This window comes from Meleagris gallopavo, chromosome 1, assembly GCF_905368555.1.
Source record: "Meleagris gallopavo chromosome 1, MGAL_WU_HG_1.1, whole genome shotgun sequence".
Lineage (NCBI taxonomy): Eukaryota > Metazoa > Chordata > Aves > Galliformes > Phasianidae > Meleagris > Meleagris gallopavo.
In genome coordinates this window covers 21,903,415-21,930,699 of record NC_139404.1, presented here as the reverse complement: position 1 = coordinate 21,930,699, position 27,285 = coordinate 21,903,415, and the positions used below count along the sequence as shown (strand labels likewise).

The following is a 27,285-nucleotide window of genomic DNA, read 5'->3' as shown; positions in this document are numbered from 1 at the left end:
GTTTTGTGAAGCAGAGAAGTAAAGCAGCCTATTTCACTATTTTTCGAACAGCCAATGAAAAGTAGGCTCTACTGGCTCTCCTCCATTCCTAATACAGCTGATAAACATGACCAACACTGCCAGGGCCTTCGTACCTGAATAAGACTTTAACAGTCTGACCTGAATGTGTGGAATTCAGGGCTAACAAATACACAGACAGATAATGTATTATAACCTGACAGGAACCTAACCGTGAGAGCAAATGATTCATTAGTATTTGAAGATTCCATACTTTTTTTTTTTTTAATGGGTGACTACTGCATTTTCATAGGGCTAAAAAATTACAGAATCATAGAAAATCCTGAGTTGAAAAGGACCCACAAGGATCATTAAATCCAAGTACTGCCTCCACATAGCACTTGCACCATTTCAAAACTCCACTGCTGACACGTGAAACTTCTTTTGCAAATCCTCACATTGCTACCAGCATGAATTAAGAGCCCAAGTCAAGAGATTCCTGGCTTCTGAAATAGTTCCTGAAATGGTTGACGTAAAGTAGACTGTTGAAGACCAAAGAGAAGCTGATACAGGGGAGAGAATTGTAAAATAAAGGTGTAATGTCCTTGTTTCTGGCTGATATCTTAAGAACTGTTCATCTCTTGGTTTGAGTGGGATCTTTCAGAGGGCATTTGCACACTCTACCCAGATCATACACAAGTGAAATGAAGCACAGCAGGTGGATATACTGACTTACATATTCTGACTTACAGAAACAATCTTAAATTTTTTTGAAACAAAAACAGATTGTTTTCTCTAAGGTTACCACATCACTTATGATCAAGCTTCCAACTGAAAACAAACTGAAATTTCCTTTTTAATAACTCTCCACAAACCACACTCTGGGAATGACTGAAGTGAAGAAAGTTCTAAAAAAAGGAATGAGAAGAACCCATTGAGTTGGATCTTCATCTGCCTCCCCCAGAAAATTTGGCTCTTGAATACTTCTGCATATATTTACTCCTTTTTTTTTTTTTTTTCACTTCTAAAAATAAAAATTTCTTGCCAAATGATAGAAAAGAAACTTAGCTCCTGCAAAGAGAGATTTTTCAAAAGATTCCTTTCTCTGAATTAATTAAAATGAGACGAAATTGCAGAAGTTCTTTTATCCGTGAGCAGGAACCTAAATACAATATAGACTGATATATTTCAATATACACAAAAGCACACTCGATTCACTCATGCATTTTCCATACAGGTTTCTCCTTGAAAACCCATAGGTGTTCTTGAATACAAGTTTAAAACTGCTTGTACATGAAGATTTATTTTTTTTTTAAATCTAGTACAACTCCAAAAACCTGAAACACAAAATGCGCTGAAATAGTTATAAAACTGCAATAAAGAAAAAAATAATTTAATCACTATTTATCTCAATTAAAATAATTTTTTTAAAGAAACGGTAATATTGACATTCTTTGTGTTTGCCTTCTACTCATACTCATTCTTCTGAATTTATGCATGCTTTCTTTTACAACTGTATTCATATCACATATCCCAGATATTTCTCATCCTGTCAGCAATGAAATATGGAACTCAAAAATAATGGGAAGAAATGGGATGAACAAAATGAAGTAGGCTTAATTATAATAGAATCATAGATGGCTTGGGTTGAAAAGGACCTCAAAGATCATCTAGTTTCAACCCCCTGCTATGTGCAGGGTCGCCAACCAGCAGACCAGGCTGCCCAGAGCCACATCCAGCCTGGCCTTGAATGCCTGCAGGGATGGGGCATCCACAACCTCCTTGGGCAACCTGTTCCAGTGCATCACCACACTCTGTGTGAAAAACTTCCTCCTAATATCTAACCTAAACCTCCCCTGCCTCAGTTTAAAACCATTCCCCCTTGTCCTATTACTATCCACCCTCGTAATCAACTGTTCCCCTCCTGTTTATATGCTCGCTTCAAGTACTGGAAGGCCACAATGAAGTCACCCTGTAGCCTTCTCTTCTCCAAGCTAAACAAGACCAGTTCACTCAGCCTTTCTTCATAGGAGAGGTGCTCCAGCCCTCTGATCATCTTAGTGGCTTTCCTCTGGACCCCTTCCAAGAGTTCCTGAAAGCTTTTCTTTAGAAAAAAAAAAAAAACTAATTCTCTCAGCTTCATAATTCAACATTTCTGATGTAAGAACTGCTGAATATAAAGAAGTGTGAATGCCAGATCTCTGTGGGATGACAGTAAAGTTAGGATTGTAAATCAGACTAGAATCACTCTTGTAACAAGGACAATTTACAGTGCAAGATAAGCTAAAAAAATGATCTACAGACCAGTGATATCTACAGGCCAGTCATTTTATATACAAATACGATTCTGTAGCCATAGGTTTGGGAGCTAAGATGGTACTGCAGCAGTATATTAAAGAATCTTTTCACCTAGCTCAGACAGCAAGCCTATTCAAATTTAGGCTCTTAAGAAAAATAAATCAAGATTTAGATGATATATATACATACATAAAAGTTACCATTAGAAAATACATTTTCAGTAAGAAATAATATTGTGCCAAATACTGGCTAGCAAGTACTTTGCTACCCTCAAATATTTTGTCTATAATACCATTTTATCAGTGTTTGCAATCACATTATAATACAAGAAGGGAATTAATGCTTTATTAATTGGGAGATCTTTTGGGGTCAAGGAGGTGGAAAGAGTGATTACTTTGAGTTCCTCTTCCTTTGGGAAATAAATAGGGAAATTTACATCATGAAAAAAGCAGTTTTCTCTTGGAGTGGGTAGGAAAAATGCCTGTTCTTTGCCAAACTCACATCTTATCCACTTCTGTACGTGGGAGGAAGGCTGGAACTTTTTCTTCTGGAAATGCTTCTGGTAGGTAGTGAGAAGGCAAATTTTTCTTTATTCTTGAAAAGTCCTGCTCACAACAGAGTCCTGCAAAGTAAACTTCAGGTGTTAACAGTCCAGGTGTCTTTCCTAGTGCAGAATGAGAAATGCAAGCCATATGGGCCAATCCCCTTTCTTGTTAGTATCTACAGGTGAGAAAGAACTGAGGCAAAGCCAGTATTTCTCACCAGCATTTCTTGAGTCCTCATGGACTCAGCCTTTAAGGTAGAATTTAAGATAGTTTCATAAGCCACGTTCCCAAAGCGAAAGGGGGTCAGAATTTCATCTTAGTCTGTTATCCTTTGAAGAGGCACTGATGTTTTACAATAATTTGTTCTCATTATCTACTCTATCATTATCTCTATTTCTCTATTTCTCTATTAATCTACGCTCCAAAGCAGGGACTATTACACAAATAGATTCCAAAATCATCTTTTGTGTAACTCTGAAATTCAAGAAATGATGATCAGCTGTGCTTTTAAAGTATTTATTCAGTTCTAATAGAATCTGGCAGATCTGACCCTCTATCTGAACAGTTTTCTTCTCCTGATGAAATGCAATGACAATTGAAGGTAAATGAGCCCAGGAAGATTTCCCAGAAAACATTTCCTAGAAATAGAATGTCTCTGATCTGACTCTGATCTCCTGAATTGGAATCTCCATTCTTTACCTCTGTCTGATGCAGAGAAAACTTACATCTTTCTTACCTGTCCAGCGCCTTTTTTAACCTATATAAACAAGTGAACCCACACAGTAACTATTATAGAAAAGTTTCAAATTAATGCATTTTCAAAGCATAATACAATCATAAATGCTATGAACAAGTAATGCTAAAAATCTTTTTTAAAAAATTCAGTAATATAAAAACCTTATGTAAGATGACAAAAGTAGCAGTCAGAGAAGACTATTAGGGTTGTTCCAGAAGTAATGCCTCCTGCTTTATTATGTTGGCCCACAACATCAGAGGCAGATGTTGGTGGTACAGCAGTAGAGACTGGACCTTCCCACCAATATGCTGTTATATTTTGTTAACGTACAGTGGATGGCAGCAAAGGAGTAGTCTGATAAATGGTACATGAAACAAAGTTGTATCACTGGCTTCCTCCATGTGGAAAAAAATGGCATCCACTGACAATCTTTGACATTTGCTGAACATTGATGGAGAACAAGAATGAGGCAGTGCATGGTGCATTTCAGCAGCGATGACAGCAGATTTTTTACAAGCATAGCATGCAGGCTCTTGTTCATCACTGATGGAAATGCATAGCTAATAGTGGTGACTATGTTGAAAAACAGTATCTTACAGCTGAGAATTTGTTCTATTAAGTACTGTTACTGTGTTTTTTGTAATTACTCTCAGAGCAACATACGTAACATGAAATATTGTATGATAATTTCAATCATGTTAGATTTTAAAAGTTATTCTATTTTAGAATTGAGGTGACAGTATTTGGCTTTCATCAAACAAAGAGTTTCAACAAGATAACCAATAAATTGCTAATTTTAATATTTTTAAATTTTAAATGTGCTTTTCAATATACCATATTCTTCAAAACACTCAACTTCTATGCTTTCAAAAGCCATTTTTGGACACCATCTTGAAGGAAGACATGAGTTTTCACTCTATGTTCTGTATGCAGGTAGTTCTATGAGAACTATGAGAATCATTCTATGATTCTGTGACAGTTTTTTCCTTCCCCTGAATGTTCAAAATCACAAGACAGCCATGTCCCAGATAACAGTCAAGTGGACTTCTGCATAAACAAACAAAAAAAAACTGTTTGTGAGCAATTCTTTAGGAGGCTAAAACAGGCTTGGTTGCTAATGCTCAACTGATGCAGAATCTAGAGCTCTTTAAGCATGAATTCATAACTATGCATCTAATTTCATGTCCCTCAAATCAAGAGGACTATGATAAATGGAGCAAGTTCCACAGCATTCCACTGAGAAGCAAAGGAGGCAGAAGCACTTGATGTAGGAGGAGAGGCTGTACTTGTTCAGCCTAGACAACAGGCTTAGGAAAATCCTGGTAGAAGTTTTCTGAAATTTACAAAGAGATTATGAAAATTAAGGGAGGTGTGCACAGTAAAAGAGACAGCAGACTTCACTGAAAGAAAGCAGCTTTCAACTGGATAAGAGCATAAATTGCTTTTTAAGCTGAGGACAGTCAGTCACCAGACCAGATTGCTGCTAGAACTTGTTCACGGATGGAGAATGAACATTTTGAAGGTACGAATGGATAAAGCCCTAAGCAATTCACAGAATCATAGAATGACTTGGGTTGGAAGGCGCCTTAAAGACTATCTGGTTCCATCTCCTCTGCCATGGGCAGAGTTGCCACCCACCAGCTCAGACTGCCCAGGTCCCCATCTAACCTGGTCTTGAGCACCTGCAGGGATGGGGAATCCACAGCTTCTCTGGGCGCCGTGCCAGCACCTCACCACTCTCTGAGTAAAAAATTTCCTCCTAATACATAATCTACATCTCTCCTCTTTTAGTTTAAAAATGCTCCCCCTTGCCCTATCAACATCTGCCTATGTAAAAAGTCGATCTCTTTCCTGTTTTTAAGCTCACTTTAAGTACTGCAAGGCTGAAACAGAAAAGGTCCAACAGCTCCACAAATTTTTCTAAGGGCATGTAGTGACATCATGAGGGGAAATGGCTTTAAAGTGGAAGAGGGTAGAGTTAGACTAGATATCAGGAGGAAATTCTTTACTGTGAGGGTTGTGAGACACTGGAACAGGTTGCCCAATGAGACTGTGGATGTTCCCTTCCTGGAAGCATTCAGTGCCTGGCCAGAGGGATCCTAGAGGGAGGTGTTCCCTGCCTATAGCAGGGGGTTGAAACTAGATGATCTTAAAGGCCCCTTCCAACTCAAACCATTCTATGATTCTTTGAATATACACCATAAAATATTTTCCTCTCTAACTATAATCAAACATAAATGTAACTGCGTAAGTTTAGGGAGGCAATTAACTTTTAGTTTAAATAACGCAAGCCTCTCAAAAAATAAACAAGTTCTGAACAGTCTGCACTGTGTATTTTCAAATGTTAAGCCTGATTCACAGTAACTTCAAGATCTTGGATCTGATAACTGTGTGCTGGCAGTTCCATTATGACCAACAGGATGAGCCACAAAAAGATTGCTGACTTTTTTACGCCAATGTTTCCAAGGCATAATTGCTTCTTTTGGAAGAGAATATCAATTTTGGGTTTTGATAGGTTATGATTTGATGGGTTTTTGATGGGTTTTCTGCCTAATGTTTAAAATCAGAGAAATAAATTTCATATATTAAGTGTTACTTTTAAGTAACTTTTAAGTAAAAGACAACAAAGATTTAGCTTAATTACCTCATCAAAAATATTAGTTTGCAAACAAAATATTCCAAGTAACACAGGCATACATAGCCAAACAGTCATGACTCATGAATGTAAGTAGCTCATCATCAATTATCTACCTTTTAAATAATGAGGTTACAAAGCACAAAATGCAGTTACACGGACTGGTCAGGATCAAATTATTTTATACTCAGAATTTTATTTTGATCTATGCAATACAGTTAAGGTGTTGGGAAAACAACATATTTCTTTAAAAGCAGAGGAATTGTATTAATAAATAATTCAGTGAACTTCTTTGACACCTGTTATCTTAGCTGAGGAGTTACCTTTCATATCAGTAGGAATATGGGTAGCTATTAAAAATTAACTTGCATTAGCCCTCGTGTGGAAAAGTGATGTCATCACTGGGATCTGAGCAAAGTACTTTTTTGCCCGGATATGCTTATGCTTTATTCCATGAATAAATGATGCTTCATAAGCCTGAAAGGAGAGAAAATCCAAATCCTATTAAATACAATTAAAATATTCAGCAATAAACTTGTTGCTTTATATTTTAGACAAGAGAAATAGCAACTCTCTACTGAAGTAAACCATATAATGTATTCATATCTAATATAGAATGAAATAAAACATTTTGTAGTTCTATACTGCTACCTTATGGTGAAAATCACTAACCACTCCTGGTGAAATTTTAATCATCTGTTAAAAACGGTTTTTTATCCATCCGAGGTAAGTTTCATTTATTTCTTTTCAAGTAAGAAAATTTCAAAAATGGAAATGGTTAAATATCAGCACTTGCAAGGTAATTAACACATGAAATTTCCTTGGTAAGAATCAGAATGATTATTTATAAATAACCATGGCAGCAAGCACTTCACTGTGTTATAGTCAGCATATTTTCCTGATTTCTCATGATCAGTACTAGCTCAGAAGATGATGTATGTAGCCAGAATATTTAGTTGAAAAAAAATTTTCTTTGCTATCTCTTTAGCCATAGTTATGAAGTAGAATCACTTCTAAATAAAGTGCTTAAGAGGCCACTTTCTTTGTTTCAACAAATGACAAACAACGATTCAACTTATGGCATTTTAACTTTGCCTCATTTTCTCTTATTTCACAAACATTTTTTGAAACAAAGCTTTGGCCATTTCCACTGAAGCAAAGCAACTCCTTGCTGGCCCACTTCCATTTTTGCATCAAGAGATAACTGAAAGTAACATGCAGCTTTAGAATAGATTATATACCTTATCTGCTGCTCTTCTGGCCTGTCTCCCACCTCCACTAAAGCAGGAGATGTGGAGGCCTTTCCCTGTTAGCCTGCTGCCCATTATCAGTCATACAGAAGACTGAATAGTTCAAAAATTTTCATTTTTTATTTTGTACCTTAGAATGAAAGCATTTGGAATAGGAAAATTAATGGTTCTTTTCAAGAGTCTATAATTGGCTTCAAGCTGCTCCAGGGGAGATTCAGGCTGGACGTTAGGAAATACTACTTATACTACTTCTCTGAAAGAGTGGTCAGGCACTGAATGGGCTGCCCAGGGAGGTGGTGGAGTCACTGACCCTGGAGGTGTTCAAGGAACATTTGGATGTTGTGATGAGGGACGTGGTTTAATGAGAACTTTGGTGATTGGTGGATGGTTGGACTGCGTGATCCTGTGGGTCTTTTCCAGCCTTGGAGATTCTATGATTCTATGATAATTGCAGAGTGCATACCAGCTTAGAACACATTTAATAACACATGAAATTCAAGACTGTTACTTGTTGTCATAGATGAAGTTTGTTTACTTTCATTGTACAGGAAAAATGTAAAAATGCAGAAAAAATTCACTCTGTACACTATCTCTCTGTAGGTCCAGTTTCATTATTTGGAATAAATCCAGTTACAGAGAAAGTATAAGTCCAAATCAGAAAATATTTCTATTTCTACTGGGTAAAAGTAACAAAATATTTTTTAGTAGAATTTATCATTCATATTAAAATCTCAAATCTAAGCTTTGGACCTAATCAAATTAATAGCATATCTGACAATGACAATCCAGTCTTAAGAAGTTAAACCAGGAAAGTTTAACTTGTTTAAAGAACATTTGCCTGCCATCATGCCAGGAAGATAGATTTATGGATGCAAAGGTGTATTATTAGATTCAGACCGTGTGGACAGCACTGTTGACTGGAAGTGAGACAGAGGAGTTAATATAGGAATTTCCGTCATTAAACTGATTTTAACTTCTAAAGGTAATGCTCATGTATGTGTCTGCTTGAAGATCCAAGCTGTGCATGCACAGAAAACATATGGACTGTGGAATTCCCGTTACATTTCAAATTCCCGACTGTATTTTGAATTCCCTATTGTATTTTGTTCCCAAAACAAAACTTTCTTTGAGAGAGTCATTTATTTGCTTTGTCAATTTAGCTCTCAGATAATCTCAAAATTTCCAAAATGAGTACCATCTGAAGTCCATGCTAGATCAAAAGTACGCAACTGTCACAACATTTACAGTTAATCCCTAGTAGGTTCTTCCTCTAGGCGGACTACGCATGAGCAGAAATGAGGGAGCATCACAGGTATGGAACTGTTCTCATTAAGCAGCACTGCCAAGGCTACTACGCTTCTTGCATTTCAGGTGGGAGAACCAAAGCAGCTGTCCTCTGGAGTACTCCCTTATCTACTTAATAGCACAATCATTTAAATAGTCACAGTGGGCCAATTTAAACATGAATGAGTGTAAGGACTTTGGCCAAACGTCATTACTCACAAGATATTACTAAAACAGTAGAATTACTGGAAAAAAATAAGCCATCAGATATTACCTCTTGAAGGTTATGCAGCTTAAGATGTGCATCAGCTTCATCTTTAGTGAGGAGAATAGTGTTCCATGGAGACCACTCTTGCTGCTTATCCCATCTGACCATAACCAAATCATAGAGGTCATTGCAAGAACTAAGAGCTGACTGACAGCCCCATATGTTCTCAATCATGTACTGCAGATGCTGCTGCTGAAATGGAAAACAAGAGTAAGAAAGGTGAAGCATATTTCATTCTACAGCAAAAATGGTAACCATTTAAGAGTCCAAACTTTTGAGTAAAATACTTCTATGCATGTCATAGAATCACTTGGTTGAAGAATACCTAGACTTGCATCTTCCTTTAGCAGGGCATGGCAACTATTAATTAAGTTTTTCTTACATCATTGCTAAAATGCTACATTCTTACTTGGATTATTTCTGCCAGTGGAAATTTCTTATCTTCCTTTGACATCCTAATTGCTTGAATGCTCTTATAAAGCTTCTTAGGTCTCATTTTCTTTCTCTTGTAGCATGCTTTAACATGTTCGGACTTCTTTGGTTGATGACAATAATCCATCCCTGTTATCCCCCATTCAAGAGTTCAGAACTACTCTTATTGAATAAATAAGATATTATACTACTAAATTACTTAAAGTTTACATGTAATCAGAATAATCTGGCCTGAAAAATGTGGAAGATTATAACAATGAGAAGTCCTACCTTTCATTTAAGTGACAGACCTTAAATTACGGCCCACTCAGCTTTCTTGCTCTCAGTCTGTTATTGGCATACTAAGAGTTTACTGTGTTCATGATACTGTTATTCATTTTACCAGATGTTGTCACCTAAGATCAGGTAGCTATGCTACAACATTAACAAAAAATAATGGAAGGGCTGTATGTAAAGGTTCTCTAGTACAGAAAGGTCTTTAGGTATACTTTTCAAGTTAATTTATATTGATCTTAATTTGTTTAATTTTTTACTAGCCATCTGAAATAACTACAAATTCTTGATTAAAAAAAAATCATACATAACAAAAAAAAATTAGGAGAGCAGTTGCCACTGAACTTGGTGAGTTTTTCAGTCACCCAGTGTTGATTCTTCTCTGTCTCAGTCGTGGAAACGTTATTAGAAGATCATTATCTACAGGAGCCTGTATTCAGCAGAATTTAAACAGGTTTTCCCCCAGCAAGTCATTTGAAAAAGGCTTGCTCCTCTAAGGAGAAATCATTACTTATTTAAATTAGTGTTTCCATGTTACTTATTAGATCCCTGGCAAAATATGGATGGAAGTATATCAACACAATGCTTTAGTGAAATGAAGTCTCATGTATTCTCAACTACCTTGCTTCCAAAATCCAGGAACCCACCTAATTGTTGCCAGGAAAAAAATATATGATAAAAGATGGGCTTAGAACATCCAATATAATAACTATATGCTTACTGGTTCCAAGAACGTAAGACTGCTGCTACATCTGGTCTTAAATCTGGTCCTCCTTTATTAGCTTTCATTAATTGGTGTATATTTTTAGTATTTCCTCCTTTTCACCACATTTTGAATAACATTTTGAATAACTGTATCTTCTTTTAAGAAGCCAGACATTTGAAAGTAGATACACTGGCATATACTTTTTTTTTTTTTTTTTTTTTTTTTGGTGCTAAGCTGTGAATCTCAAATAATTGGCTACAACTTATGTTAAAGTATATGAAGTACCATCTAAAACAGACCCACAACCTAATTTGCCATTTTTCTTGGATAACAATTTTTTTCTGCCTGAAAATTAGACGAAAGCCTGTTCTGTGTGAAAACTTTTCCGGTTATGGAGAAAATCTGATTTAAGAGACAACTTCTGCACTTTGTTAAGGTAGATATGCATTTTGCTGTGAAAATTCACAATTCATATCACATGACACTCTGTCCCTCCCTTCTGGTAACCTGTTCTACTCTCACAAAGAAACAGAAAAGTCTTTCAACCACTACCATCTGACAAGTTGGGAGCAAGCATCATAGAATACTTAGCAACGGAGACTGGGAAATGAGTGAAGGCAAAGAATGGATAAAGAAGTTCATCATATTCATTAGTTGAAAGGAACACTCCCATCAGCCTCAGGACTTGACACAATTGCTGAACTAGTTCATTTTGATAGCAAAAAGCAGGTTTTTAGCTACAGTAAACTGAATTTAGTGGAGCTTCCATAACACACACCAACTGCTTTTTTGCCTTAGTAGCACTCATGGTGTTCAGCCCAAGTATAGTTAGAATCAGCATGCAAGAAACCTGAAGAAAAATCTTTTGTCACAAAATTCTTACATCTATCCATGGACAATACAACCAGAGCCTATTTTGGCATTGAGCTGGGCAATGAATAAATTCGTAGCTGCTGCAAGACTTCTGGTTGTGACAGTCATTTCTGGATGAACGACAGCTGTTTTCTGAATAGAAGTAGAGGACAGACAGTTGTTGGGAGATGAATAAAAAAGCAAATAGCTCAGAAAAAATGAAACAGTTTAAGTAAATGTTAGGAAAAAAAAAAAGGAAATTAGTAGCTGAATATACAAATCTTAGCTGTTTAGATATTTATAGCTTGAAACAGAAGAGCTTGAAATTAATTTGGCTAAAAGTGACAGAGTCCCAGCGACAGTCATTATTGAGATTATGCCAGTATCTTTAAGCAACAGGATGGCCAGGATAGTGCCAGAGAATTTGGATCATCTGATTCTGTTAGCTGGACATCCTGTTTCTTTTAATGTATTGTTTGTAACCACTTTCAAAAGTACAGGTATCCTTAAGGAGCTTAAGTGCTTTCTCTTAATAGTACTGAACATCACAGGAAGAAGTTTTCATAGCTTTTAGCCTACTTCTCTTCCTGACAGCTACATCCTCAAAACAAAAATTATAATCAAAGCCGCCAGTTTCCATTATTAGCAATGCTCTTGCAGACATTACCTGAACTAAGAAAACAATTCTAGCACCATCCTTATAATCAGCTTCAGATTTTCTGAGATTTTCTAGAATAAGTCTGTACTTCAGAAATGATTCTCGTTGCCGAGCCACATTATCAAGCTTGCAACACAAGTGACATCTGCCAATGGTGCGGGAATTAGCAGGAATAGGAAACTCAGTAGCTGGTAAGTAATTTTCACAACTGCGACAGAAGTGAATGTTTTTATAAAGCTTCAAGGGATCTGGTGGAACCTAAAAGATGAAATTAAAGAAAGAAGTTATTTTCTCACAACTTATCTTACTGTTACTTGTGTGCAACCCAAATTTTGTAAGGAATAGATTTTAAATATGTTTATGAAAATAATATTTAAAAGCCAATAATTTATTTCAAAATACTTAACAGGATTTTTATTTTATTTTTTTAACAGAAGACTTAAAAGAGATGTCTACCACTATTTTTACTTCCTCTCTGTTTCTGCTTTTCAGGAAGTAAATATTCTTCCTTTCTGGACTCATGGGGACTGTCTTACAGTGGAAGAAAAAAATGCTTTCAAATCTCTCTACTGGTTCCCTACTTGCTATTAAAATTTACTGTTAACATTTTTAAGATATGTAAGGCCACTTAAAATGCTTACATTTTTCAGTTCATACCTGGAGCTCTTGGCTCGCTCTCTACTCCCTCCTACCTGACAAATTGTTAAAAACATGTCTATGCTTCATAAGTGACTGTGTAAGTTTATTCATGTGATACTTGTATATGGAATACTCACAGCAATTCTACAGCAAAAGGTTATAGGAAGTAAAAGAGCATTCATGGCTTTCAATTCCCCTTCTCTATCTTTAGTTTCATAGCCATTTAAGTCAGATTGCAGGCTAGGAATACTACCTTAAGTATCCTTGCAACTTCAGGGTTAAACTTTGGAATTTTAATATACTGAAGAAATAGTGTACAAATTCTTTTCCTCAGTCCTTCTAAGTTGCATTCTTTTACTTCTCTTGACATAAGATCAACTTCCCTGTCAATTAATTCCACTATTTCCTGTGTTAATTTACATTCATGTTCCTGAAAGAAAACAGAATTAAAAAGGAAAACTTTATTGTTATAAAGAAGCAAACAAAATAACTCTTAACAAAGGTATGAAAGCAAATTATAGCTGATGTAATTCATCAGTCACAGCTCTGTATGTTCACAATAAAAGAACCCTCAGTGTCTTAGGAAAATAACCTCCAAGCACACTAATGTAAGATGTTAAAAAAACAACAACAACAAAACCCATGAATACATACAGATTTTGCTTCAATAAGCCTGTATATATACTGAAGCTAGGAAGAACTGTAAATCTGGAGACACTAAATAACGCTAATCATCGAAAATGAGGCTGAAAACTGTTCTGTTCCTCCAAAAGCTCAAAGAAGCATCTCAATAAGAAGCTTCCTTTGGTTCTGTGATAGGAAATGTACATACACTGGTAGAAAGGAAAGGGGAAAAGGAAGGAAAAAAAAAATGATACAAAAGGCCTAAGGGACTTACAACCATGCTTGAAATTAGTCCTTTCAGTGCTTCAAATACTTAGAGATGCTCCAGAGATAGAAATCAAGTGACTTAGGTCAATGTTTCTTCACCTGAAACACGAGTGCTAATCTGCAGAAATTCTAGAATTTGTTTACTACACGATATTGAATTGTATTAAGATGAACAGAAGTTTATAAATTAGCAATGCTCCCAACGTCATATTGACTTTAAATCAAATTCTGCTATTACCAAAACCAAGAGCAGGACATTAATTTCATTCAGTAAGAACCAGGAAAGAGCATTCTATTCTACCTCGCTGTCAATGCTGTCATCTCAAAAGTACTTGAAAACTTATTTTGGTATTCTTTTTGTACATTAATATGAAAAAAAGGAGAGAAAGAAAGAGATTAAAAGAAAGGCAGACAAGTTTTTATTCCACTGGGAATAGTGGCAGCATCTAGCAGGGATGCGGAGTGGAAGAGAAAAGAATATCAGTATTTGCCAGCCATAGGAAGTGGCAACAAACCTACAGAGGTGACAAGGTTCTAAACAGATATGTCAAGCAATTGAGAAAAACAGAAGTACAGTAATAGCCATTTACATTTCTGTCATGATTTGTATCAGTTTGTTACAAATATTAAGCTAAACTTTGTACTAAATTTGTATTGTGTATTAATACAAACACACACAAAGACTAAAGCCATGGAGTTAAAATCCTAATGCATCCTGAAGAAAAATGTGTACATCACAAAGTGCAACATGAATTTTAAGTACATGTGGAATACAAATCATTCTGTCACGCCAGTTGGTAGACTAGGCTTTCTCTTGCTGCCAACTGATCTCCCTGGCACCTATTTGCCAGAAGAAGCATTGCTTATGTATCAACGCAATTAAATCATAGAATCATAAATGATCACGTCTTTTGAAAGTGCAGCTTAAATCCAAACATAAATAGAAAAGTAAAAACATACCTTCACTGTACCTCTGAGTGTTAACAGCACATCTCTTCTCTCATCTTTCGGGATGTCATTCATGCTAACACTGCGGTAAATTTCAAGTAGTTCTCTGGCACGGAGTGTGTATTCTGTATCCATTTCAGTGATTTTTCCATCACATGCTTTCCATCTCTTAGGTTGTGCACACTTCAGAAACAATTTGTACGACTGAGCTATTATAAACTGATCACCAGCTGAACAACTGTATTGTTACATAAAGTTTCACCAGAGCAAATTGGGACATGACTTTAATGCTTAACTAACACCAAAATCTAATTCTATTGCCGATACTTTACAGTACCTTTTCCACCAGAGCAAGCAGTCAATTGCACACTTTATTTAAAATTGCAGGTCGTGAAATTTCAGAGTAAATTAATAGTACGTAATACTCTCCTACAAGGATACGTTCTACTCTTTAGAACAAATTTACTGATGGTGGTGTTAGAATACATTTGCTCTGTATTTCATCCTGCAGTCATAAATCCCTCTAAAGTATCAGTAAGATCTATGGGACTGTTGACTGTGTAAAGATCGCAAATTTAAGCCCTCAAAGTCAGCAGCAGTACAGAACATCTCCAGGGAACTGCTCTATTTATGCTAGCTACACAGACAACTTAGAAGGCATAGACTTTGGTGAACTAAATTACAAGATGACTTTACAGCTTATTGGATACTTGGGCTAGCTCCCTGCTTGCTAACTTAACTACATAACATATGCCTACTACTTCAATTCTCTTTGCACGTCTTTATCTTCTAAAGACAGTGAGAACTTACATGGTATTGGTTGCACTACTCAGTTGGAAAAGTCCAAACATTGTCTTCTTTCTACAAGACTGGCTCTGAGGGCTAATTGCCCATGGAGGTAGATATCTAAATCCAACAGAAATATAGCATTCAAAACCCTCTCCCCTTCACTGCCCAATTCCACTCCCTGTCCTTAGTCATACTTTGAACTTCATTCTCTGTGTTAATTATTCGCTGTTACTGTATCTTCAACTTGAGTATTCACAAATATCTGTGAACTTCACCTTGTGATTTTAGTGGAAGTTAGCTGCAGAAACACAACATGAAGCCTTCAGATACTTGAGCAGTTTTGTGGAAAACGCCCCAGTATCTCTGTGATCATTATTATGATCAAATATATAGGCCTTCTGTGGTGATGTCATAAAAACAGCAAGAATATTAGATAGAACATATATGAACAGTCTACGTTGGGTTTTCCTCTTTTTAAAATAAATTATCAAAATAGGTAAGCAAAAGAAAAACAAAGCAACTGAAAAGGGAGTCCAATATTGAATAACATTTGATTATGTTATCAGTGGAGATGGAATTATAATTAAACTGCTGTTTATCAATAGTAACAATCTTGAGCAAAAACTGATTACAGAACACAACAGCAGAACAGGTATTAGTGAAAAATAAAACTCTTAGCTCGTTTATTAAATCTTTGAACTTATGCAAAATTAGAAAGAAGTCATTTTCTGTCTTAAAAAAGGAGCACTCCAGCATATCTTCATTACTTTCCTACACTAACACTGCACACTAACAGAAATGCTTAAAAAAAAAAAAAAGAAGAAAGAAAAAAAGAAAACAAGCAAACAACACCACCCAACAGATTAGGAGCAGTATCATGCTGCAGCTTTCTCGCACAGCAGGTAAGCAACAATCCCTGTTTTCCAAGGGGTACTTGAATTCATTACCTTCATTTGGTGCTCCTAATGAAACCACTCTTTTTAAGACAGAAGGGTCATTTGCTTACACTATGAGCACAATGAATCAATGAGCACAACTTTGCCTAGGAAATGGCCATTAAAGCTGGGTTCCTCTCATCAGTTTACACAACCCATATATAAGCTAGCAGTCTCGCTGTTCTACACTGAATACAGTCTGTAACACGGGCCAACTATATTATGACCACATTTAAATTATCCAACTCGAGATATTATATCTGTAAATTCTGTTACTTTTTCCTCACTAATTCACCAAAACTGAATATTATGTAAATTTTAAACAAAGAAAGTAAACAACTTTCTATTGAAAACAAAACAGGAGTCTCATCATTGCGAACAATATTGCCAGTGTTTCAGAAGAATTCCAAGTTAAGAAATATATTCGTTTTCAACTGTTCCAAGCTTCTTTTTCTGAGATGACAGAAGAATGTCAAATAGTAGAAGCAAATATTTAACAACGAAATGATTTATAGTTTTGGTATCATTTCTAAATATTTAGTTTCCTGGCATTTTTCACTCCTGAAAGCAGTAATAGAGAATTCAACCGCATCAAAGCAATAAACCTCGTAACAGTTCCACCAATATTTCAGATAAGTAATTTATATTCATTATGAAGAAAGATGATATATTTTACCAAATCAGTTTTTGTGAACCTGTTCCCATACATCAATAATAAAAACAATGAAGTTTCCTTTGTACCAAAGAGTCGCTTTTTTGAGAACTAAGTAGTCAAAGTTGAAAAAAGACAATGAACTTAGATACTTAAAAACTCTTGCTGTTGCTGTATATTTTTTCATAGTTATTTCACAACTATGAAAGCAGACAACAAAAATCTTTTTTCTTAAAGCATGGATTGTTGAGACATTGTTTTAACTTAAAAGGACTTCCCGTATTTTACATTAAAGAGCCATTGAATCTAACGTCACTCTTAACTGTCTCTGTGGGAATGAATTGAATGAATTCTCTCTTTTTTTTTCCTTTAATAAGTTTTATCCTGAAGATTATACAAAAATAAATTCTCGTGTAAAATTTGTTGTTCATCTAAGAGCAGTCAATTAATCACTAAGATCAGTAAGATTCAATTAAAGCTCTCCTGGCTTTCTCATCCTGTACATGAACGCTGAATAAATACTTCCTTTAAAGTCCAACAGAAATGATGACTTAGGAACAAAGGCCTATCCTAAATGGAGAAATGAACAATAAATCTAATTATTGAAGGATAACTTTTTTGAGAGAAGAAAAAAGAAAAAATAATCACATAATTAATTCGGTGGGATTTAAGATTTTATAATCTTTTATCTTTTTTTGTCTCTCTATAATCTTTTTATAATTATATAAATACTAAATATATGCTTAAATTTTGCATTTAACTGCAATAGCAAACATTTCATTCTAGAAAGCAATGAATGAAGATAGCAGAGGGAAGGTCACCTAGTCATTAGTTTTGTTTAGAGAAACAGAATGTTTTTGAAAGAGAAGTTTATAGGCAGATTTCTAAAGATTCAAAACCTGATTAAGACAGATCACAGTTTCATGCATGAATTATTATAGCATTCTAATTCACAGAATGCAAAATACAGAATGATTTGCAATGTTCTTATGTTTCATAACCTCAAATTAGCCTTCTGAATTCTGTCAGAATGATCTTAGCAGTGCTGTCAGAATTCCATCCTTGATGCAGGATAGTTAAAGGATAAAACATTCATCCGCTCTGTGCTAATTGTTTAGATTACATACACTGGTTGTGTCTATGGTAAATCTCCCAATCTCCCAATCTTGATGTTGCACTGTTTGTCTTTTGATAATCAGTCAGAGAGCTACAAAAGTTACTTCTGGCAAATGGTTTGCAGATGCCTTCCCTGTTCTTGTACTCTGGAACTTTCTTTATATTCAGTCTAAAATTATTTCACTGACCTTTTCCAGAAAGTGCAGTATTGCTTTTTGTTGATTGTCCTCATCTGCATTTAGCTTGTGTCTCCCAATGGAAGCAATCAGCTCTGTCTCTTGTTCTAGAAGTCCACAAAGTGCTGCCTTTCTTTCAGCTCCAGTAAGAGTTCTGTTAATCCGTTCCGTCTCTTCCTGCCTCCATGCTACAGATACAAATATTCTGGGTAGTTTTTTAGAAGATGCTTTCCAGTGAGATTTCTACTCTCATATCAAGAAATAACATATTTTCTATAATAATAATAATAATGAAAAAGCTTTTGTATTAGCAAATTGATTATTATGCAAAATAGACATAAAAACAGCACAGAAAATAATGCCGAGGATAAAGATGTTCTGAGAGTAGCAAGTATACATCAATACCACACTGCCAGGAAAATCAATGAGAATTTAGCTTCTGTGGAAGTGTGTGGTGCAGTGATTTCTTTAGGATTTTGCATCTAAAAAGTACTCCAAACAATATGAACTCTAGGAACTTTTTAACCAAACATCGATCACCATGATCTTCTCAACAGATTAAGAACAGAATCTTACTGTGGTCCCACTAGTATTCGGTGCTACAGCTTCTCCCTGCAGAAATGAGTAAAGATCAAACAAGACTGACTGACAAACAAGTTTAGCACTTCAGGACTTAACAGTGAATACTGAGTGGTATCATCTTTTGCCACCGAAGGCTGATGGATGCACATATATTAGACAATCATTATTTTACTCTCTTCTGCAGCAGAACCCTTCCAGTGGAGGGAAGTGATATACAAACATGCTGATGACAGCAGCAAGTAAATGAGTGGATGCTATAAAAACATCTGACCTCCTGACTCAGGGGCAAATCACCAAACCACAAGTACCTGCTGCACTTTGAAGTAGAAGCCAAATGGAATGACTAACACGCAGACACATCTCTCGTGGCTTATTTTGCAGTACCCATTTCTTGACTATAATTGCTGACATCCAGCTTGTATGCCCTTACAGAAATCTCTCAGTAAAATCACCATTTACATAATACTGCTTTCCTTTGCATCCATCATAACAATTCCTATTTTGAAGGGCATGCTCCATTTCAAATGCATCCAAAGATTTTTGCAGGGAGTTCTGTGAGATCCAAAATTTCCACATTCCTGAATGATATCTCAAAGTTACTGTTTCAGAATATTTATGCAAAAGAAAAACAATCCTGTATGTGATGAACAGCTACTGAAAAAAAGGCTATAACGTCCTGTATCAGGTAAGATTAAAGGCAGGAGGAGGGAAGGGAGGAAAGTTTATTTTCTGCCTGTGGCTTCCTTATCTACAATGCCTTATGTTTTATACTTTAAAATATTTCATTCATTTCCTTAAGGCTTTCCAAGCTTTGGTATTAATGTGACAGCTGTCTGACAAGTTCTGAGTATCCAAAGATACATTTTTAAATAAAGCCATTTCAGCAAATAAAAGCTCCACACGGAATTAATTTACATGAGGCTTTATATGCCTGAAGGGGGCAGCAACTTCAAAGGTGGAGTTAATAAATACACTAAGCAACTTTGTACTTGCAGAAATGAAGGGCCTGTCAAACAGTTACCCATACTCATCTACAAATTCACCACGTACATTTTATCAAGTCAGACATTCCTCTTAGACTATCTATTTTACCTATTTTACTTGCATTTTTTATTCCAGTGTTTATAAAGCAAATGAAGTAGTTCATGCTTTTCAAATAAATAGTGAATGTGTCTATATACAGGCACACAGAATGTTTAGATGCATCTCATTTGCACCATACAGTCAACAGGTAAGTTTTTGTACCAAAAGGAATTGCTTCTCCTGGCTGACGCTGTAATAGTATCCCTATGTTGTGATCAGCAGCAATAACCTTCACAGATCTGTAGAGGACAATAACCTCATTCTATTACTGTCACAATGATTTAGCTTGTGTAGACTGTTGACACTGTAAGAATGTAAAAGTAGTTTCAGATGCAGGTAGGAAAAAAAAGACTTCCTAGAACTACTAAGCTCTATTATAATAAAGAGCATGACTGCAAGTCTCCAGAGAAGCAATGAGTCAACAGTGGTAAACAAAGACCAAGCAATATGATTGATACTAGACAATTATCTCCAACAAAATGTTAAAAAGACATTTCAAATATCAGTGTTTAGTTTATTCCTTCACAGCTCTTGAAATGGCAAATATTTCTCAGATTTCCTCAATATGCAAAGCTGGACTTTTTTATTGTTTGTGAAACCAACCATACCAAATTAGGCAAAAGAGATGCATGTAACCACACATTTTAAATCTAAGAATATTAGAAAAAAAAAAAAAAAAAGAGAGTGTGCTTATTCAAAACAACAAATTCCAGGAAGATATAATCCCCCAAATTTAAAAGCTTAAGACTGGAAATAATTTTTACATTTGTCACAACAGTAATATATAGTAATATATAAAACAGAACAGTAATATTTATGTCATTTATACATTGAGACAAAGCAATTTGTTCAATGCCACACAAAGTATGACAGAATTAAAAGATAAGTGTACAACTTGGGGGTTCTTGAATCATGAGATTAGGCTCTATGAATAACACATACTGCCAAATTTATGCTCAGTTTACCATAGGAAAAATAGCTAGGATGGTTTAAGGTAGGTCCAGTAGCTTTGCAATGAATCAGGGAATCCATTCCGTCGGTTCTGTAAGGGACAGCAATGTAAAAACTGCCAGAGTTAAACCATAAGCAAGCACTTAAGCTTAGATAAAACGAGCTGTCCAAAGTGACAATGCAAGTATTTTGCTTAAAAGGGGTCATTTTAAAAGAACTACTGCAATTTTGGTGATTTTTATAGGCCATCACATTGCTTTCTATTGTTTTCATTTTTCCAAAAGGGCATGTTTAATTTTTTGTTATACTTAGAAGATCATTCTTGTATAAGATTTTATGCCAATTATTTGCAGTATTCATCTTATTTTGCCACGGAAGTTCACAAGTGCTTGTCTGCAGACACCAATCCACTCTGCTAGGAGAAAGATTTCATGATGCCCTTTAGGAACTTAAAAAAAATGTTCTTAAGATTTAATATTTTTATTTTTAAAAAGATTTTTAAAATATTTTAAAATATTTGTAAATTTTTGACTGCAGTTACAGCAGTTCTGCAAATAAAATACATTAGAAAGGAGAAGAAACAGCAGCAGAAGAGGACATGGATGAAATGAAGAACCTCATTTACCTTTCATAATTCTGGGTGGAATTTAATCCATTATGAAAATTAAATGACAAATGATGGATCTTAATTGCAATTTCTTCACGACATTATTTTCAGTGACTTAAATACATCAGAACTAAGTTAGTCTTTTGATCCTTAAATGAAAACAATAGAAGAATCTCATTCTTCTCGTTGACCTCTATCAGGTCGTCTTGTTCCTGTAGCTGACCTTGCATCATTACAGATGAATGGGAAAACAAACAAAAATACCTCCAAAATAACACAACTACTAGCATCATTTTAGGAGCTAGGGTTTTTTTTCCTTAAAAAAAGCTTCTAGAAATATATAAAAGGCAAGAAAATCTTTAAAAATGAAATAAATTCCACTCCATAGAAAAAGGAAAAGGAGATGGAAAAGGAGATGATCAGAAAGGAAAAGAAGCCAGCCAAAACCAGAAACCTTGGTTCTAAACTACTCTTTTTTTTTTGCTGACTTAAGAGGGCTCCCTTAAGAAAAACTTACATTCTAAAGCGTGGTAAAGCAGGTCGAAGTCTTCTTTGGTTTTAGGGTTCAGTTTTCTCTCCTGCTCCATTCTCAGTTTGTCTTCTTTCTCTTTTTTCCTTTGTAACTCTTCTTGTGCTTCCCATGCCAGCCTTAATCTCTTTTTTTCCTTCAGATTTTGTACTATATTTCTAGCATGCCAACGACGAAAATATTTCTGCAATACTATTACCTATATATGATACAATATCACAGAACCATCAATTTAAAATGAAACAGCACAGCATTTGTTCTTAACTGTTATTTTTTTTAAGCATTTTAACTACATTTTCTAAGATTTGACTTGTACTTAGACTAATTTAAATGCTTTAAAGCCAGTTATGTACTATTAGTCTAAATACTAGCCTGCTTACTCTTTTAGTTAACTGCAAGAGCATAATCAGTGGAAGAGTTCATTTTTCTTTTTCAAGGCCCCCTTAAAAATTGCCTTTTGCCATCTATTCTTTTAATCTTTTCCCTTCAGCTGTGTAGGCAGAGGTCTTCATTTTAGTACCAATTTATGCTTTGTCAAAATTGGGAAATTAGACTCATATTTGCAAATTTAATTGTCTTACTGAAAATAATTTAAAAAAAAAAGCACAGCCACAAAATTAACTATATTTTATTTGTGAACAAAGAATAAAAATGAAATTAACACTGCTGTTATGACAAAACTTTAAAAAATATATATCCACCACCCAAAAATGTCGTTATTAAAGACTACGGAGCTAGCCTAGAAATATCACATTAGGAAGGACAATACACAGGCCTGAACTTCTTCTACCAGCTGAGTTAGCACCTGCACCAAAAGCACCTGAGCCAGGTTAATTTAATGCCATTTTGAGTTTATTAAGCATCATTCAATGTAGAAGGCCATCAAACACAAAACCATGTTGATACAGCTAAACAGCCTCCAGAGAGATATCTTAATCTAACATTTCCCTTGATACGTCTCCAGTTAGTACTTCAGAACACAACTACAGTATGCTGTGCAAATCCACCAAATTGAATCAGCACCAAGCTTATGTCTCCACTGTGCTCTATTCCTTGACACAGCTGCACTCTAAAAAATAACTTCAGAATGTTATATATCAACAATAAAAATACTCCTGTGTTTTTCCTCTGTTTTCCTGTGTACTGTGAAAAAATACATAGAAAAAACGAACCAATACCCATGGTATTAAAACCTGAAGGCCAGTTTTGGTTATAAGATGCTGCTGTGAAGGGAGAAAGTATTTTGGAATACATTTGCAAAGTGTTTGCTTTTGAAGTGAAAACCAAAGAAAATCATTCTGTGGTAACACTTATAGCAGCATTATAGGTTACTTACAGATACATTACAGATTTCAGAGAGTAGCACTAAAGATCACAGTAAAACTTGCTCATAGTCCTGGGGAAACGGTTAACTACTTGGGTTCCATTCCAATAAGATGCTTATTGCTGTCAGCTGATGCTGACCAAATAAGAATTTCTTACAGAAAATTTGAACAAGATTTAAAAAGCATCTTGTCAACCACATTAATACAATGATCCCACTCAGACACTTGGGGAAACCAACTTTTCATCCACTTAGTAAGACTCAGACTGCTTATTTTAAGCAGTTAAATTAGGAATTAGAGCATTTACAAAGCAGCGTCCAAGCTAACATGATGACAGGGAGTAATAAGAATAAGATAGGTGTGCAGTCACTGATCAGGTGGTTTGCAAAGAAAAGTTCAGAATGCCTAAAGAGACATTCTCTGTACAACAACTACACAGCATCTGTTGTCAGAATCGGCTACACTGAGCATCTCAGTGCACCAAAAGACTCTGAACCAAAAAACCCACAAGGCCACAGCATATATCTAGTCTGCTCTTAATAAATAAATATAGGGGGGAAAAAAGCCATAAAATCCAGAAGTTGAATGTAAGTCACATAAACCCTAATCCGATATTCTAGCTATTATGTCATACATGGCATTAGGCATGTATTCGGGTCCTTCTAAAAGAGATCAAGAGAACGGGAGTGAGGCAGACCTATTGTAATAACTAACAGTATGTATGAAAGTTTAACTTAAGACAGAAAATAGTAAATTCACAATGATTAATATTTAATGTCTCAAATGTTGCTGAAAACATCAATACTGTAAATGTGCACACGCACACTTATCCTATATCAGAAAGATAAGGAAATGTGAGCATTCTAAAGTTCACTGTTAAAATCACTCTTTGAATACTCTGAAGACTCATTAAATATTCAGATAACCTTTTTGCTACTTGTCTTTGTTGCTTTACTTTTCTATGTTGCAAACATAAGAGAACTTACTGCTTCAAGTCGACGCTTATGGAATTCCTCTGCTGTAAGGTACTTTCCAGGGGTTATTAGTTTGTCACTTATGTTTGACACATACAGGCCATTTTTAGTCATCTGTGTAGATGTTGGACTTGTTGTTTGTTGATATCTATTTCTTTCAAAAACTGTCTAGGAAAAAATACATGTCAAATTATCAGAAAATACATAGATTGTTTTCTCATTTCAAGAAATAAAGAACAAAAACTTAGCTATTTATAAACCCAAATCACAAGACCTATTATATAAATTCATTAAATATATTCAATTGCATACTTACTATTGATTTATTTACTTCCTCATTCCTGTTTGAAATAATTGTGTCAACATTCTATTGTTTGACAAAATAAATATATCTTAAAAAGACACTATTGGACCATTACCTGTGTTTCTCTACAAAATAATGTAGTTCCTTTTTGAGGTCTTTTTTTGGGTACCGTTTGTGACCCTGCATTATGAAATTCCACTCCTGTTACTCTGTTCTTAAATCCACCCAGAAATGGCTTACGAAAAGTAGGTCTTTCAATTTTCACAGCTACATCGTGGAATGAATCAGAATCTGTTAAAATGAAAGTTACAGGATAGAAATATTGTTTCTTTCGGTAACAGATTGAGATTACAGAAGGTTTGTCTATTTATCTATCTTTATGTAGATATCCAAATATACAAATATAGCTACAGATACGTATTTAAAGGTGCTATTTACCCATTTGTACTCTGACAGTGATGACATCTGGCATGTGGTAACCCTGTTGAGCTGCTTTACTAGGTAAAAGTTCCAGGTCAAGACACAACTTCTCAGACTGGATAGTTTCATGAAATTCAGCCCTACTCCACATGACAGTTTGAGTACCTTCAATTATGCTTCCTAAAAGATAAAAGACAATTTATGATATTGTTCTCAAGTAACAACAACAAAAAGCTTTTCAAATTAATCCCCAGATGATTTTACTGAAACACTGCAAGAGAGAACAATCATAGATTTTTGAGCTGAAAAAGTTTTCTTCAACAAAAATTTGAAACATTATGACACACTTTAAGAGAGATCTAACATGCTACTGTCATGACATAAAAATTCATTAATATCAGAAAAGATACAGTAAGCAAATATCTTTATTTGCAAATAGGGAACTTTAAATCAAAGTTACCCCCATATGCAGTGAACTTTTATTGAAAATCTTACCAAAGCCTGTTCCAACTTAGAACCAAGCATACAATGGCTGAATTGGTGTGTTTTTTTCCACACAGAATTTGACTATGTGGTGTTTATTCAAAGACTACATTCTGAACCAGATTTACTTATCTTGATGCTCCAGAAATTAATTTGGTTTGACTTAGAGATACGACATACCATCTGGCTTTGGTACAGAGCATTTCCCAGGAAGGGAAAGCCAGCTACTCGAGAATAAGAGCATCTGAACACAACTCAGGCAAGAGAAGGCAGTCAGCAACTCCATATTCTGAAGGGTCAGCCATTGTGCTCACATGTGGAACGGGATGTATTGCCTTCAGCTCTGAAGGCCTAAGGAAGGCACTGAATTGAAAAGGGGAAGCAAGACAGGACATCCAGAAGAGAGAAGAACAAAGTGCAGGAAATGCTGGACTGTTTCAGGGACTGCAGGAGAAAGGCATGGAGGGTGGCTGGTAAGTCACAGGAGACCTAGGAGGTAAAACAGTAAGGTAATTGCTATGGTCTAGTCTAAATTGAAACCAGGTCATGTTGTATTTGGAATATGCACTGCTAATTTAAAAATACCTCTACAAAAGGCATATGCATTTCTTGATATGAGAATCACTCGATAAAATGTCATATTAATCCATAAATTGCTATCACAATGTGAGATAAACAATATATCCTTTGTTTTTCAATCATATTTCATTTAAGAATTTTAAAAGTCACCTCAAAACCAAGAACCTGCAAATGTAAACAGAATAAGAGTGCAGGGAGCACAAGAAGGCATAATCAGATTGAAGAAAAGAATTCCTTTAGAGCAGTAATGTCCAACATTTTAACAACTTCTTTACCTGTCCCTGTTGAACTTGTCACATTCTCTGACAGCGATGCATTTTGAGATGTTTCTTTTTCTCTTTCTGAACTTCTTAATTCAGGTAATGTAGAGGACTTTCTAATGACATCAGGAGATGCATTCTCAGGTGACGCACTGAACAGGTTCTCTGGCTCAAGCACGCCTTGGTTGCCATCTCCCATCATCTCCTGATGACGGAGTCCTTCTCCAGGTGCCTCCCGCAGAGCTGCCCCTGCCTGCTCCCAGGAGTCCGGCAGCTTGCAGCCCTCATCTGCCTGCATCGCGCCGGCAGCAGGGTGAAGCAGGGCCTCGCCAGACGGCTCCGTGCTGTCAGACTCTCTGGGCTCTGCAGGAGGCTGCTCTGCTGCCGGTGCTCCTGCTGGAACAGCTGAGGGGCAGCTCTCCGAGGCACCTTCCATCTTCAAAGGGCGAGCTCAACTTTTTAACCTTTCTGCAGGAATGCCCGCAGTACCTATTAAAAACACATGCAGGTTTGTTGTTATCACAGAAGCAGCAATATCCTGAAAAGCTTCTCCTGAATTCTTTTCCAAGCAGCCTATTTAGAATAGCTTCAGGTCTTAGTTTTCGCTCAATGCAAAACACTCAACATCTTACTGCTCTGTGACAGCCATAATGTGCCAGCTAGCAGCCAGCAGAGCCTTTATATATATATATATATATATAAAACATATATATATGTATGAATATACATGAGAAGGAACGCACAGGTACGAATGTTTTATATACACTGATAGATACAGATAGGGGAGATTCGGGAATCCGCAGAAGAGTAGAACCCCGCCCGGCCCGGCGTAGTGCCGGTGGGACGCTGACGCCGCCCACAGCCCCGCGCCCCCATGGAGGTGCATCCGCGCGGCTCTCCTAGCACGGCCCGCGTCAGCGCCCTCGCATCGGCCGTCGCGCCAGGTGCTGGGTACCGCTCAGCGCCGCGGGGCGCTCCCCGCCCCGGTGCCATCCCTACAGGGCTCTCGCAGGACGTCCCGACTCGGGCGGTTCTCCATGGTGGCGCTGCACGCAGGGGCAGCGCGTTGCGGTAGCCACGGCAACGCAGGGCGGGGCTGGAGGAGCAC

The 27,285-nt window shown here is 36.1% G+C and overlaps 1 protein-coding gene across 6 annotated transcripts; it reads right to left on the bottom strand.

Annotated features, from left to right (window-relative positions):
* Positions 1-1,281: 1,281 nt before the first annotated feature.
* Positions 1,282-27,285, bottom strand: IQUB (IQ motif and ubiquitin domain containing). 6 transcript variants are annotated; one of them, XM_085218490.1, is made up of 13 exons: positions 27,177-27,285; positions 26,193-26,666; positions 24,874-25,035; positions 24,551-24,726; positions 24,144-24,299; positions 21,821-22,031; positions 18,093-18,268; positions 14,425-14,595; positions 12,827-13,003; positions 11,944-12,192; positions 9,020-9,205; positions 6,535-6,688; positions 1,282-4,909 (listed from the first exon to the last, which is right to left on the bottom strand). In XM_085218490.1, the coding sequence occupies exons 2-12, from the start codon at positions 26,611-26,613 to the stop codon at positions 6,572-6,574; spliced, it is 2,202 nt and encodes a 733-aa protein (XP_085074616.1). In that variant the 5' UTR covers positions 26,614-26,666; positions 27,177-27,285; the 3' UTR covers positions 1,282-4,909; positions 6,535-6,571. The 6 variants fall into 6 exon arrangements, with proteins under 6 accessions (XP_085074616.1, XP_003202011.4, XP_085074600.1 ...); XM_003201963.5 differs by having other exon boundaries at positions 27,133-27,282; XM_085218474.1 differs by having other exon boundaries at positions 1,282-4,623; positions 27,133-27,282.